The 16,829-nt window shown below is 36.6% G+C and overlaps 1 protein-coding gene across 4 annotated transcripts in view; it reads right to left on the bottom strand.

Annotated features, from left to right (window-relative positions):
• TAF4B (TATA-box binding protein associated factor 4b) overlaps positions 1 to 16,829 on the bottom strand; it is a 131,657-nt gene that overhangs the window by 104,137 nt on the left and 10,691 nt on the right. For 3 of the 4 annotated variants that reach the window (XR_003437259.1, XM_027127653.1, XM_027127651.1), the window contains exons 2-7: positions 15,446 to 15,591; positions 13,848 to 13,955; positions 8,693 to 8,854; positions 8,463 to 8,585; positions 6,482 to 6,571; positions 3,042 to 3,656 (exon numbers count right to left, since the gene is read on the bottom strand). Coding sequence is in view for 3 of the 4 variants with exons in the window: in XM_027127653.1 (XP_026983454.1) it covers positions 3,042 to 3,656; positions 6,482 to 6,571; positions 8,463 to 8,585; positions 8,693 to 8,854; positions 13,848 to 13,955; positions 15,446 to 15,591 (1,244 nt within the window). In the remaining variant the exon portion in view is untranslated. The remainder of the gene's footprint in view (positions 1 to 3,041; positions 3,657 to 6,481; positions 6,572 to 8,462; positions 8,586 to 8,692; positions 8,855 to 13,847; positions 13,956 to 15,445; positions 15,592 to 16,829) is intronic. The other variant, XM_027127652.1, reaches the window with a different exon arrangement.

Raw genomic sequence — 16,829 nt, 5'->3', positions numbered from 1 at the left:
GTCAAGCTCCGCTTAGTTGTAGTATATAACATCCTATAATAGCTGCTATGCTAGAATTGGTAGACAACCAATAAGATTAATCATTTAAAAGAATTAGATTCTTAGATGAAATCCGGGAACTACTGATTAGGTCCATATTTCAACAATTCAAGCATTTGAGGACCAAGATATACAAAGCACTATGTTGAACTACTGGTACAAAATGAAAAATTTACACCTAAAGAAAGTGTGAACAATCCTAGCTAATTTACTTGATGAGAACTTTAGCAGATCCCCAGAGGGTAACATACAAAAAAATCCATGAGATAGAAAAGATAACATGTGGTCATAAATCTAAATTTTTTTTTAAAAATTGGGAGGAGGGTCTCTTTAATCTGGAATGAAAACATATACTTCATAAAATAATAACTGTACAAAATCTAAACCCTGCAATGGCAGATTAAGAGGATTCTCATACCTTGAAAGTGTGATATTTAAAACATCTTATCAAGAAGGCAGGAAACCTATACAACTCTTTAGGAAAACTAGACAAGCTAGAAAAAGATAAAGTATTAACAGGGATTTTTAAATTCATGATTATTAAAGGAAATAAATCACACAAATTTTATACCTAACATTGAAAAACACAGCCATACTTCTACTGTTCAGACCACTTTTGGAGATTGCATCCTGAGTTACATGGACCACAGATTTGAACTAGCGTGGCAATTCTCGTATTTTAAATAATTATTTACCATATTTCTTACAAGCTGCATTGAATACTTTCTTATGTTTCTAGCACCCGGAGTGTTTTCCTCCTCACTTAGACAGACCTAGGATTAAACTGGACTATGGTTTATAATGAACTCGCTGATGATATTCTTAAATTACTTGAGTAAGTAATACTAATTCAAACTTAAGTAACATTAATTTTCTAAATTAGCTGATTTGAAAGAATGTCCTAGTTCAATACTCTCTGTGGCATTACCATACAGAAAGAACAGCTTATGTTGTTTTGTGCCCCAGGTAAAAATTTGTTATAAAACAGATTACAATGCATCTTCAGTGTCTAGCTGCTCTGTTTCTGCCATTTTAAACAGGAAGATATGAATACGGACATCAAATTTGTTGACTAAAATTGAAACAAAGGCCAAACAAGAAAACAGAATTCACAAGGAAAATATATTCCCCATTCTTTTAAGAATGAAAGCAGGAAATTTAAAAATCCCTAAAATTTACCAGTGGATTTTGTTACATGTTTTTCTTGATTGAAACTGTTTCTAATGTATAACAAGGTAAGCCTATAAAATGTAAATGCTGTCAAGATGTTATTACCTGACAGTTTTCCATTTCAGGACCCTCTAGAAACCTAGAAGTTCTTGCCATAAGTGCCAGAATCTAATGGGAAAGACACTGGGTTCTAGGCTGAGATCTATTACTTGTTGAGTGCCAGTGGATAGGTCCCTTACAATTTCTGGGATTCTTAGTTTTCTCCCTGCCTTGTCTTCACCAAAATTATTTCAAAATTCATACTGCATACAAGACATGTTTTAAGACTCTATGTAGCTATAAAGTATTATTTCACTTAGGGGTGGATATGCTATAGATTTTCAATAAAGATTAGCATTTATTCAAGAATCAGCTATGACCCATAAAGAGGATTTCAATACTCTTAAGTGCTACCAAAAGAGACCTTTCACCAAGGCAATTACAGTTACAATGGTTCCTAAACCTGGCTACTCAGATCGATGTTTAAGAATCACTGCTTCTAAAGAAGGTTCGTCTCTGAGATTAAATGCAGACGCCCAAGAGAAACGCCACAAGGCAGGTACATTTCTCTACTTGAAAATCAGACGCAGAGTAGGAAGGGATGAAAAAAGATCAACGCCCAGGAAACGATTATTACTTCCCACCTACCCAAGAGTTTTGACTGTTGTCCAAACTGATCTTTCCTCTTTCATTCTACACCTAAAGCTTGCCCTCTGCCTCAAAGACAATCATTCACAGATACTAATGTCTTCTCCTGATCACGTACACAAGGCTGGGAAGTTTACTTAGATTTTACTTTTCCAAAAAGCAGAAAAAACTAAAACAAAGAGATTCAAAAACAGCCTTTAACATGAAGGTTTTCAAAGAATAACAAGGGCAATCACCAAAAATCAAAAGAACAGTTAGTTCTGTTACAGTATAAGGTAGAGAACTTTACTTAAAAAACACGATTTTTAATTAATTCACCATGTACTATCTTCCACAGGTTAACAATACTTTCAGTCTTCCGATAAAACATGTCTTGAGTGAAGTAAATCTAAACACTAACAGATAAACAGCTAAAATTTCAGGTTTCTTCCACCCAAGAACTTCCCAATCTATAGAGTTTAGGAAGAAACACAACTTCTTACTCATCTACTCCCCTCACTTCTCTCTTCCTTCAGCACATTTTTAAAAGAAATGTTACCATAATATCACCTATGTAATAACCTTACCAAAAATATTTAATCTGAATCTAGTCTTGAGGAAATGATTAGACAAAACAAAATAAAGGACACTCTGCAAAACAACTAGCCCAGGCACTTAAAATAGTACAACACAATGAACAACTACAAAAGGCTGAGAACTGTTCTAGATTAACGGAGCCTGAAAAAAAAAAAAAAAAAGACAAGTGTAATATGCAATTCTTTACTAGAAACATCAGGAAAAAAACTAGCTATTAAGGACATTGTTGGGACAACTGTAAATACTGTGCCAATATTAATTACCCATGTGTGATAATAAGTACGTTTGCAGTTATGCTAAAAAAAATCCTTTTCCTTAAGAGATACACAGTACTTAATGACACAAAGTCAATTTCTGTAACCAACTCTTAAATGATTCAGGAAAAAATTACGTGTGTGTTTGTGTATGTGAATAGAGGGGGGAGAGACAAAGCAAACATGGTACAACGTTAACAACTGGTCAACCCTGGTCAAGGGTACACAGGGGTTCATTTTACTAGTCTTGCCAGTTTTCTGAATGTCTGAAATTTTCAAAAGAAGAAATGGAGGAAGAAATGAAATGTTACTCACTAGTTGTTTGACTTTAACTGCCTGTGGAATGCTGGCTGGTTGTGTAAGCACGGGGCCCGGCTGTGCAAGTTTGATTTGGACTGGAGTGCCAATGACAGGCTTGTCAGATGTGGTCCCAGCAGAAGTAACAACAGGTTTCACAGACGGAAGACATACAGCTGCTGCTGAGGTTTCTCCAAAAGTTACCGAGGGGAGGGCCAGTGTCACTGCTGTCCCAGAGACAACTGGCTTTTCAGGCTGAAGTGAGACTGCTGTCACTGTGTTCTGCAGAGATGTCACTAGCGGTTTTGGAGTCTGAAGGACAACAGTTCCAGCTGTTGTTCCTCCTGGCACAGCAGCTGGACCCACAGAATGAAGTGTCACAACTCCAGTTTTTGCTCCCCCTGGAGCAAGTGGATTCAAAGTTTGCACTGACACAGTTCCAGATGTTGCTGCTTCAGAACCAATGATGGGCTTTTCAGGCTGGACTGAGGAAACTACTGTTGTCACCACAGGAGAAGGCGTTACTGTTGTGGTACAGGTAGCAATGACCACCTCGCTAGAAGTCTGCTGAACACACTGCTGAATAAAGCTCTGGGAATTAGGCATCAGTTGTCGTAAGGCAATCACACTTTTCTAGAAACAGAGGACAAAAAAAACACTGATAACTAAATAAATGAGCTCTAGTAAAACAGAACTACTTTGTATGTCATATCTTTACAACATAAAATTAAAAGTATACCAACGTTTCAGTTGAGGAAATCTGTTATCAATCATTTACATTCTGTCAATATCCAGGATATAATTTAAAGCCCCGAAGTGCTTCATTTTTCAATTCATAATTATTATGTCTCAGTATTAAACTTATTTTATATACTTCAGTATCAAATTGGTATCAAATATTAATTTGGTAAAATAAAACACTGTATCCTGCTTATTTGTATTTATCTAAACCCCATAATAGATCACCCATAACTTCAGTATTTACAAGTTTGTTTACAGGACAGCAGAATCTAAAAAAAAAAGTTTTTGTTAAATAACTTCCAAACTTTGAGTAGAAACAGCCTTTACATCAAAATAAAATTAATAGAAAGAAGGTCAATTTCCTTAATTGAGCTAGAATATTTTCTGACTGGGTTTTAAGTTGGAGTTTACCTTTGTATCTTGCTAAAAAAATAAAAACAGCTTAACCTATAAAGAAGGTTCTGCCTTTTCATCCCTGGGGGTTTTATCTACTTTTGTTTTTGAGTAAGAAAACAAGATGAAAAAGGAGGTGGTTAGTAGGTTATCTTTCAGCGAATTCATGAGCTGTTTTGGAAGATTTCCTTGTTTTGATACTTAAATTCAGTCAGATTGCCTTTACTTAAGAAGCAAATGAGCACTATTGCTTCTCTTCCCTTTCCTTCTAGTTACTTCTTTTACTTTTTTTTACTTAAATAGATTGAGAATATTTTAATCTGAAGGTTTTCAATTATATATATCTATAAATAGTATCAAAAGAAAGAAACAAAAAGTCTTTCACGCTCTTTTCCCAAACTTTAAAAATGGTAGAAAACAGGGGCTTCCCTGGTGGTGCAGTGGTTGAGAGTCCGCCTGCCGATGCAGGGGACGCGAGTTTGTGCCCCGGTCTGGGAGGATCCCACATGCCGCGGAGAGCCTGGGCCCGTGAGCCATGGCTGCTGAGCCTGCGCGTCCGGAGCCTGTGCTCCACAACGGGAGAGGCCACAACAGTGAGAGGCCCACATACCAAAAAAAAAAAAAAAAAAAAAAAAAAAGGTAGAAAACAAGCTGCTTTGGAAATACATGAACAAATGAAGTGATTTGATTAATTAAATTTAAGCAAGAAATCTAAGATGGGGGAGACCTGAGAAAAACACAACTGGAAAGAAATGTTAAAGTAATAAGACTTAAAGAGACAACAATAAAAACATGTATGCTAAATTATCTCTTGATCACCTGGCCAGAGTTAAGTCTAAATGCCGAATCCCTTATCCCTATGCAAAGTCCAACCTCCAGAGCTCTCAAGGATATGAAAAAAATATTCTCAAGATAAAAACATAAGGCTTAATAATAGTCCTTAGAAAACTGATACAAAATGCAAGTACTTAATGGTAATATTTAGTAACTTCAAGGGAGTGTTACATAGCCAGTAGAGTCAGGCTAAATTCTAGACCTGTGTGTTTGATCAAAAGTTAAGTCAATTTAAACAATTTTCTCATCTCCAAAATGGAAAATACTATACCATCTAGCACCTATTGTCAAAAGACTGATATGAAAATTAAGTCCAAACAATACAAATTATAAGTGAAGTAGCTAGCAAAGCACAGAACACATAGTAGGTACTTTCTTATTTCCCTCCTTCTCCCCCCCAGTGTCTCCAGTGAGTATGAAACATAGATACACTAAACAGAGTTGTCAGTGTCACGTAGAGCACCTACAGCTCACAGAACTTTTACATTGAAAGGGACCCAAGAAGAACTGCAGCTAACTTCTCAATCAAGAGGGTCACCCGAAAACAGGCCTCTAGTCATTTGATGTTCGGTACTGCACTGACCCTTCAATCTTCCCTTCCCCAGATTAAGTCTTCCCTGGCTAAAACATTCTCAGTTTTTTAGCCACATTTTATATCACATGATTGGCATCTTCCTAATCAACATGGTCAGCCTCCTAGGGACAATTTCCAGTTATTTTAATAGCCTTCTGAAAATGTGGTGCCCCATCTCCTTTCCCACTCTTCTTTCATGAGGCATCGAAGAGTCTTCCTCTATGAAGTCTCTTTCATCTCCCCTAGATAATTAAGCCAAATTTTTCTAAAGGCAACTCTTCGTTCCATTATTTCAAAATATATGGGATGAGTGTTTGGTTCACTAAAATCTCAGGTCTTTAATAACTTTATAAATTTCAATTCAATTCCTTTTCAGCTTCAAAATATCCAAAAGGAATGTATTTTTTCAGCCTGCCAAACAAAGCTCTTGTTATCAAAGTTATTGTTCTCCATCAAAATCTATTTAATTCAATAAATCTTAGAGAAGAGTGTGTCTACTAACAATATAAATTAATTTTTAAAAATAATAGCTTCCTCCCTCCAAGAAAAAAAATAATAATAGCTTTCCCACTAAATTTGGTACCATGTGGTTTACTACTTCTAAGAGAATAAGAGTCATCAGGACAAAGCAGAGACACTATTTTTTTTAAAGTTAAGGATCTTTGAGAATACAAGCATCAAATAATATAATCATTAAGTTATGTTTATGAATGAGATGTTACTTCTGTTTTCTCAATGTGTTCCAATGCAAAGAATATGAATTATGAATGTGCTTTACAGATTACAACAGCCCTGAGAGATTTCTTCTACTGTTACTATCTTCACATTAAATTGCTGTCATATTGAAATATTCAGATTTTAAATTATTTTACAGTAATCTAATTCAAACTATTTCTTCAAAGTAACACATAACTACCTTAAGGAAAGGAACTAAGTGAGGCTGAGGTGAAGACTTGAGTTCAACATACAGTTGTCTAGTAAATTCTTCTGCTTCAATTTTTGCATCCTGAGGAATGGAAGAAAGAAAACACTTTTAGGTCTACAAATATTTTACAAGAGGAAAAGTGTGTGGTTCATGATTGTAGACATAGCAAACTTTGAACAGTAATAAAGTCAAAGTCTATCATTAAATAGGGGCAGTTTTTTCATGTCCCCTACAAAATAAACATAGAGATGTTTTTTCATACAGAATACAATGAAGAGATTATTTTTTTTTTTTAAGATCCCAGTAAGCAAAGTGAGAGAAGAGCTGGCTGACTGGATAAGGTGATAGTACTACAGTCTGTTAAGAACAATTAAGAAGTAAAGACACAGGAGTCCTACACTTCTTAGGGTAGGAAATTGGAAGTTATTTGGTGTGGGGGCCTTGGATTTTTTTTGTTTTCTTTTCTCAATTTTTAAATTACTTTAACTGACGTTAGACTGTATTTTATTATAAGGCCACAATAATAGATATGCTGTTGTTCCAAAGAACTTAGGAATCCTTCCGTACTGGTTTGGACTCTAAACACTGCAGGGGTCTATGAGGTCTAAATTATTTTCACATTAATACTAATCATTTTTTTGCCTTTTTCACTGTGCTGAGATTTGCACTGATGGTACGAAAGCAACTGCTGGCAAGAAAGGCAATGATAAAAAATTTAAATAGTTGTCGTCATACTCTGCATTGCTATGCATGTGTGGTAAAAAAAAAAAAATAGAGCCAGTTCCACTTTAAAATGTCCTTCACAGAACAGTAAAATTTAATTTTACTAAATCTTAACCCTTCAGTAGACATCTTTTAAAAATACTGTGTGCAAAATAATGGGAACCATACATACAGTAGACCAAAGTAAGATACTCAAGGAAAAGCACTTTGTGATTGAGTTGCTAGCTGAGCTAGCTGCTTTTTTTTCATTTACTGGAAAGAATATCAAACCAGCTGTGGTTATTCACATTGGGGTATTTTGAGAGACACTCTCTCAAAAAACAAACAAACAAACGAAGCCTGTCACTGTAAGGAAAACAACTGAAGGTTTTTGTTGCTAATGATAAAAATCAGAGCTCTCAAGCCAAAATTAGAATTTTGGAAAATCTGTAACCACAATCCTGAGGTTGATCCTTGGAAAATTTGTAACCACAATCCTGAAGCTTCGGTACAGCTTCCCTGTACTGAAAAAATTTTCTGATGCGATTGTTAGATTACAAGTATGATTCTTTGATATCTTAATGAACAAATCTGTCAACATTTGGAAGATCTATACAACTCAGCGAACCAATTATTTTCCAGACAACCAAATGTGAGCTGTTACATTTGGGTGAAAGATCCATCCAGGGTACAAGACAAACCAGTGGACTCTAAAGAATATCCATAATGATCTGGAGAAAAGCTCTTAAAATACTTTTCCAACCACCTCTTTTCATGAGGCCAAATATTCTCCAAATACTAATAAGTTTTTATTTGACCAAGTAGTCAACCTTCTCTCCAAAGCTCGTTTTAGGCTAAGTGAAGCAAGACTAGCAAACATAAAGTAATACAGTCGGCCCTTCATATCCCCATGTTTTGCATGAGCAGATTCAACCAACTAAGGACCGGTGTAGTACTATATTTACAATTCACAGTTGGTTGAATCCACAGATGCGGAACCCACAGATAGGGAGGGCCAACTATGGGACTTGACCATCCGTGGATTTTGGTATCCTCGGCCGGTCCTGGAACCAACCCCCATGGATACTGAGGGACGACTGTAGAGACTAGATTTACTAGTCTAAGATTTATAATCATTACAAAGCTTTCAATAAGCAAAAGCAAAGGTTATCCAAAAACGCACTTAAGATAAACCTCATTTAAAAATATTTATTTCTCATTTAAAACATGTTCTACGGCTGCTTACAGAGCTTTTATAGTCCCAACTTACCAAAAGTTGTTCCACCAACTTCTTCACATTCTGCCCCATCTCCGGGGACTGTGACCCGCTACACGCTAGTTTTATTAACATTGCGAGGAAGTTCTTACATTTCTTCACATTTTCTAGCATCGTCTAAATATAGAAGTATAAACAAACACTCACAAATGTTAGCTAGAAAATATACTTGAAGAAAATTTGTAAAGAGTTCTATTTATGTAAGGTACAAGGGAGAGCTTTACCGGAGAAAGACTAGTCTGAGCAGTGGCTGAGTTCTCTGCTGTGAGACTGGGCTCACTTGAGGGGGTGGGTGGCGCTCCCAAACTTGAAGGCTTCAGGGTAGCCACAGTATTCAACGGCTTTGCAGGGGTCACTGTGACAACACTGGTTGGCACAGCCACAGACTGAAAGTAAAAGCGGTAGATATCGAGAGATGTATTACTATGATATGCATCATGGCGAGTGCCTCATTTCACACTTAGATTACAAATGGATCTTGACATCCTTGCTTTTATATTATGCTCTACTAGTCTAAGGCAATGTAACACCATTTACCAGCTCTGGACTCTGGCAGCTCTGGGTTTCATTCTCACCTACCTACCTATTTATCACTGACACCCAAGTGTTGACCTCAGGCAAGTTACTTTATCCTGCTAACCCTCTGATTCCTGTTTGTAAAAAACAAGGACAGCAATGGTACCTACTATCCTGGGATTGTTTTTAAAAAACAGTGCCAAGCACGTAGTCCTCAAATATTATTAATACTTCTCCAAAAAAATTTGAAATAGTAAGTTTTTGTAAGAAAATATAGAATTTATTTTATAATATTCTGCTTTTTATTAAGTATAAATCTGAGAGATCTATTGATCGTCTCATATTCAGATAAGCTGCTTTTATGTAGACTATTAGAAAAACAGTAATAGCTTTGTAATTTGTAATAACAAATATTACAAAATGTGATTATCTTATTTTCACACTGAAAAGAATTCCGGTTGTTTCTTCTATCCTCTATTAGGTGAGGTGTGATTATAGCACCACCTGCAGGATAAAAAGCTTAATATAAGAAATCGCAAATTGGGTAATAATTTAGACAAGCAGATTGAGATAAAGCAACAATCTTACTTTAAAGACAAACACTAAAAGTTACAGAACATGAGTAAAGTTTGAGGGTAGGGGAGAGAACAGTATTTACAATTCACACAGAAAACTGAACAGTGCACCATCATTTTAATTTAAATACTTGTGTTCTACAGGCATAAAACACAAAAAGGTCAGGTTGTTATTACCCTCAAGAAACTTTCTTTCTGCAACAATTAATATAAGTGAATTCAAATATACATCAAAAATTTCCACTTTAGGGCTTCCCTGGGGGCGCAGTGGTTGAGAGTCCGCCTGCCGATGCAGGGGACACGGGTTCGTGCCCCGGTCCGGGAAGATCCCACATGCTGCAGAGCGGCTGGGCCCGTGAGCCATGGCCGCTGAGCCTGCACGTCCGGAGCCTGTGCTCCGCAACGGGAGAGGCCGCAACAGTGAGAGGCCCGCGTACCGCAAAAAAAAAAAAAAAAAAAAAAATTTCCACTTTAGAAAGACTGAAGCATATATTAGACAAGAATGTTTTGGAGGTAAAAAAATGGGAAAGAAATTTAAAACACTGATTAATGATGAAGATGAAAAGTTATGAAATGTTAAGCAAAAAAGGTAAAATTAAAAATCATACCTAAATTAGTAGTTTTATTAAATATTAACAGATCTCAAAGACAACAATGAAAATGAAGTCTCGTTCTTAGTCTATCCCTAGTCCTGCTCTTCAAGGACAAGTACTGTACAGTTCCCTCTGAATTCTTTTGGAGATCTTCTAATAAACATTCTTAGGTTTATGTACAGTAAACACATACTCTTTTTTCAGTGAGTATGTTTTATACTCTACCATTAATTCTCTGTACTACTATATTTAAGAAAGTAATGTCGAACTTTAGCTGTTGACTATGATTACCTCGCAGGACTGATGGGAGGGGTTCCTCAGGCGAGTACTGTCCCTCTTCCTTATGAAGCAAAATAAGGCCCAACGAAATGTGAGCTCAGGAAAAAAGTCCTATTTTTTGTGAGTAGAAGCAGCATTTGTAGCACTCCTACTTTCCTTGTCAATATTTTATTCTGTCTCCAGCACAAAATTTTTCCTTCATAACTCTTTTTAATATAGCTACTACCTGTACCTTACCAGATACCTGCAACTCTTAAAAGGCATGGAGAAATACACAATCCTGGTCTTACTCTATGTATATAATCACACTGCCATAATGGACAGACTGTTTTAAACTCAATCATAAATCTCAATATTCTAGACCAGGCAACGCTATTTCCATGCTTTGCAAGACTGCACTGGCACTGATTAGGCATGTCTAGGGGACCGGAGAGAAAAGACCTGGGGTATATGTGAAGTAAATTGTGAAAATCAGTTATATTAATACACAAGAGTCAGTGAAATTAATTGTATACAAACTTAACAGACTAAATTGCCTTTTAAGGAGAGTCATCCAAGTTCTAGCTCCTTATTTCCAAGAAATGCCTAAAATTGAGATGCTTTACCTCTCAAAGTGGACACAGAAATTATTCACTAACTTCACTGATAATTTCTACTGCCTTAGCCTACCACTAAGGAGCAACTCAGCTTAAAAAAGGCATCAATCTAAATTAAGAAAAGTTATACACACCCTGCATGGAAATAGCAACTGTAGACATATATATGGAAAAATAACCCAAGGAAAAGAATTAAACAACACATATATACCATTTTAGTACAACTATATGTACTAAATCTTTAATAAATAGATACAATAAAAAAACTGATTTACTCAAAATACTGTGGAAGTTGAAACCCCTTTCATAAAATAACTGTATTGTAAATTCTTCGAACTTCGTATTTTTCTGTTGCCTCAACATCCCTACAAACAGGCTGTGAACGCCTTGCCCAGGTGACCAGGTGCAAGGCTGGTCCCTGCCACAAGTTCCCTTTCTGCTCTCCCAACTGTGACATAATGACATTCAAACACACCAATGAAATCCCCTCAGGTCTTTTGCTTGTGTACTCCATACCAACCCTCAACAAAGGCACTTGCCCCCAGGTCCTCATTCCCTCTCAGATCCCCACTTGTTTGGTTCAATCTGCCCCGGTGCTCCTCCCATATGGCCCCCTGCATGTCGTTCCATGCCACCCTCTTCTAGGACCTGTCAGTATAGGATGTCTCTTTCACTTTCATATACCTTCCTGTGGTGTTATTTGGTGTCCACATCTGACTGATCAAAAACAAAAAAAAAAATCCCATTTTAAGAAACATAATTATTTCTTACAACACATAGCAGCTATCAGTAGGCTTAAATTCATACCCTTTGGCCCAGTGATCTCCCCAGAATAACCTAAGGGCAGGGGGGCAGGGGGGAGGTGGAACCTAGAGTTTGAGACAATCAGCACAGAGGTCATTAAGAATAGAGTTTCCAGAGTCAGATAGAGACCTTGGTTCAAATGCCCCCTTTGCTACATATTAGCAGAAATCATGCAAATTTCTTAACTTCTCTAAACTGATTTTCACCTACATAAAATAGAGATAACACTTCCTTACAGAATAGTCACAGGATGAAATGAAATGAGATGAGGGATGTAAAGCACTTAAAAAGTGTCCAACACATTAAGTGCTCAATAAATGGTAGCCATTATTAGCAAAAAAAAAAAACAACAAAAACAATACAACAACAACAAAAACTATGTTTAAAATCAGGTTCACTGATCACCATCTCTGTTAGAGGAAGTAATACGGTTAAGTAATTCTGAAACACCAAACACCATGTTTGATCCACAGCATGGGATTTCACATAACATGCTTCAAGAAGATGTACCTTCTATACAGCAAAGGAAGTACAACAGTGGTCCCATGACCATGGGATCCACTGATTGTATCAAATATGGCATGATCCAGAAGCTGCCTGCCTAGTAAAGTATTAGGACAGCGTGCAGAAAACACAGGTGAAGTGCAAACTCAGAAACAATACTCTATGAAGATGGAATTCTATCCTCCATCTTCTAAGACTTAGTGCATACTCACTGAATCAAAAAATTCTATATGGTACTATGTCCCCAACAGGACAAATATATGAAGAACCAAGGAATCTAAGAGTAGAAGGATGAATGGCTCCACTTACCATTACTCCCAAAGATCCACTGGGGGATCCTGTGCTTCCCATTCCTGCCAATAGTGGGCACACTCCCTATAAACTAGACACCATGGCTGCCTCTTGGACACTTCAGGGTCCCTGTGTCCAGTGATCAACAGGAAAGAGAAGAGTCATTATCATGACAGGGGTAACGGACCTGACAACTGGAATAGGTAGGGTAGCCTTTACACAATGAAGGCCAAGAGGAGTTTATGCAGTGAATCCAGGTGATCCACTTAAGTGCCTCTTGGTATTTCCTTGCCCAATTGTGATGATAAATGGACAAGTGACACAACTCTTGCCTCAAAGGACTGTGGCAATTTGGACCTTGGATCCCTCAGGGATAAAAGTCTGATCACACTACCACTTAAGACCCAGAAGAGTTGGTAGTTGAGTGTGGGAGGAATCTAGAATGGATGGTGGAGGAGGAAATGATGGTATCAGCTGCAGCACTGGGGACTGTAGTTCATCCTACTAACCTCTTCTTTGCTTCTCCAAGGAAGAAACCTACAGAAATCCAAGGAGAGCTGGTTTCCAACACATATGAGGAAGTAAATCCCAGCAATTCAAGGAGTAGACTGTGATACACCATCACAAAGAGAGATTTGTGTTATCCTAGCTGTTGGGAATGCTATTTAGACAGACGACAATTGTCAGCTCCTTCAGAGTCTGCTTCAGCTACAGAGAATTACCTGCCCATGAGCACAACTCTCCCTGGAGAGTCCACATCCTATGACTGATCACAGAGGGGAAATTATGGCTCATCCAACCATGTTGGCACACAGTGGGACAACTCTGACGTGCTACACTTGCTCCAAAGCTCTCCATCAGGTTGGCTGAGGCTTTATTGGACCTGCATCTAGTTCAAACTCTTACTCTCCTTCCCTTCCACAGGTATGAACCCCTAATAAATATCCCATACACCAAAATTCTGTCCCAGCACCTGCTTCTAGACACTGTGACACATGAACGTTAGATGCATTTGTATTAATTTAATACATTCAAATAAATCTGATATTCCAAGAATATACACCATGTTCATCTTGTGTTTCCCATACCTCTAACAGCTCCCAGTTTAATAAGTGTCCTCATATATCATTGAATTGCTCTCTTCAGGAAATAGCTAACAATAAATAATAACAAAAGATGAGAAAATAACCAGTGTGCACATGGCCACAAGTCACAACTTACTTGCACTGGGGAAGGCTGCGGAACAGTGGTTACCACAGTAGTTCCTATTTGTGCCAGTTGTTTAACAGGTGCCACTGCCACCTTCTTGATTAACTGTGAACTAGAATTCTTGGAGGGGAGGGGAGATAGTACAGAGTCATCAGCATTAGTAATTTAAAATTAATCGGTACTATGGCAAACATCAAAACACTTTACCACAGCAAACTTCTTTGTTATAACTGGTTTATAACCTCATGAATTTTATGCATATTTTCTACTATTAACCTAAGTGGTCAATTGGCCAGTTGACACTCATTTCTTATTCCTAAAGAGGCAACTGATTAAACAGATAAATATCACAGTATTTCTGCATTAAAATATTGAATTTTACTCTTTGGCTTACACAGAAAACATATACTTTTTTTTTTTTTTTTGGTCATTTCTATTGTTGGTATCCTTTTAGTCTTTTTTTAAAAATAACTTTAATTAAACTTTATTTTTTGTGATATAATTGACATATAACATTGCGTAAATTTAAGGTGTACAATGTGATTTGATATATTTATATATTGCAGTGTGATTCCCACCATAACAACTATATCACATCACATAATTATCATTTTTCTTTATTGAAGTATAGTTGATGTACAGTATTATATAAGTTTCAGGTTTACAACATGTCAATTCACAATTCTTAAAGGTTATACTCCATTTATAGTTATTTTTAAAAGATTGTCTATATTCCGTGTTGTACAATATATCCTTGTAGCTGATTTATTTTATATACAGTAGTTTGTATCTCTTAATCTTCTACCTCTATCTTGCCCCTCCCCCTTAGATTCTTATTTAATATATTATTATAAACAAAAGTCTGCTAACCTATCTCCTCAACCCATAGCAAACAAGAAAGGGAAGGAGCAGCTATCATTGACAGATACAGAAATAGAGAAAATGACTGGCTGAGAACCTAGAATCAAATTATGAGAGAGTGGGTTGGGGGAAACTGGCAAAGAATGATATTACCACAGAATACAATGAAACTTTTTATTAGGATGAGCCTGCTTCATCAAGAAAATACTATACTACATTCCACATTTTCTGTTTAACCAAAGAAAGATGCTCATAAAAATATACTTTTTAACTCTGGCACGCACAGGATAAGCTTTAGTTACCTAGAAAGATGATCACGTATGTAAAATAAATCATCTTCTAACAATGCCAAGTTAATGAAATATTACAGCAGATTTCTAATTTTTTTAAAGGTAATTCCTATATGATATGGATAAAAAAGAATATTATAAATTGTAGTGTTAATGTTTTACCACAAATTAAAATTGAAGCAGAATGGTTATTTTCTTCCTGTTTAGAGATGCACATAGCCCTTTGAACATCCCCTTGAGGACGACAAAATCTTTGAGTACGAAGATTAACTTATTAGTTTTGCCAAACGACAAAACCAAACACCTAGATTAAATTAACATATTCAAAGAAAGTAGCTTAATTCAAAAAGTCGAGCAGAATCATCTCTTCTATATTTTTACTGGCAAATACATACAAATTTATATGAGGATAACTGCTGGAAAACTAAGGAGGATGAAAAAAACTTTAATGTACATTACCTGCATTGTACAGATTTTGACTGTTTGAGTATTCGTTGGTACAGCTGGCCTTGAAGTTATGTTACTTGTGGTCTCGGTTCTTGTTACAGCTTGCTGAGGAGATACCAACATCAACTGACCACTGTTACTTTTGATCAAAACTGTTCCTATAGTTAAAAGAAAATAAAATGTGAGCTAATAAAGTATAATCATCACATATTCTTCTTCCCCTTCTTTCAGTGCTATAAAGTGTTCTGAATAAGTGGTTAGTTAGTACATACTGAATTCCATGTCTACTAATTAAGATATATAATATGGAAAAAATGTTGTCACTCAAAGCTATTTAAAATATTAAAAGTCTAAACATATGAACAAGATACTCCTGAAGAAGGCAAAACACTTTTCCTCATGACATCAAACTATTTATAATGCTACAGTAAGACGGTATGGTAACAGCACAAGACTACACAAACTGACCAATGGAGTAGAACAGAAAACTCCCAAATAGACCCCAAATAGCCCGCAGATACGTCATATCAAATTTTTCTAAAAGCACTGCAGATCAGTGAGAAAAAGAGCTACTATTCAATAAATAGGGCTTGCTCAATTAACTAATGGAAAAGATGAAAAGTTTCACACCATACACAAAAACCCAAGGACATTAAGGATACAAGGATAAAAATTAAAAACTTTTAAACTTTTAGACACTGCAGAAAACTGTCATTCTGAACTTGGGATAGGGAAAAATTTCTTAAATAAGTAAAGTTTGATACATACAACTATATTTTAAAAACTTTTGATCAGCAAAAGACATCTTCAGGTAAAAAGACAAACCACAAAATTGGAGAAAATTTGGGGACTTCCCTGGTGGCGCAGTGGTTAAAAATCCACCTGCCAAGGCAGGGGACACGGGTTCAATCCTCAGTCCAGGAAGATCCCACATGCCGTGGAGCAACTAAGCCTGTGCGCCACACTACTGAGCCCACGTGCCTAGAGCCTGTGCTCTGCAAACAGAAGCCACCACAATGAGAAGCCCACGCACTGCGACAAAGGGTAGCCCCTGCTCACAGCGACTACAGAAAGCCCCTGTGCAGCAACAAACACACAACGCAGCCAAAAATAAATAAATTTTTAAAAATAAATAAACTAAAAAAAAAAATTGGAGAAAATTTTAGTTCACGTATATTCAGTGAACAAATATCCAAAATGCAAAAAAGAAACACAGATACCAGTGACAGGGAAAGGTAAATTAAGACCACAGTGAGATATCACTTTATATCTACCTAGAGAGAAAAAAATTAATTAGTCCAGTGACAATATTAAGTGTTAGAGAGATGTGTGGCAACAAAAACTCTCAACATCTTTAGGCTGGTAGTGTAATTTGGTACAACTGCTTTGTTCAACT

The sequence above is a fragment of the Aethalodelphis obliquidens genome, unplaced genomic scaffold, assembly GCF_003676395.1.
Source record: "Aethalodelphis obliquidens isolate GAN/ISIS:26980383/991018 unplaced genomic scaffold, ASM367639v1 scaffold32, whole genome shotgun sequence".
Classification (NCBI taxonomy): Eukaryota; Metazoa; Chordata; class Mammalia; order Artiodactyla; family Delphinidae; genus Aethalodelphis; species Aethalodelphis obliquidens.
Note: the sequence above shows the minus strand (reverse complement) of the source record. Positions and strands in the feature narration are given on the sequence as shown.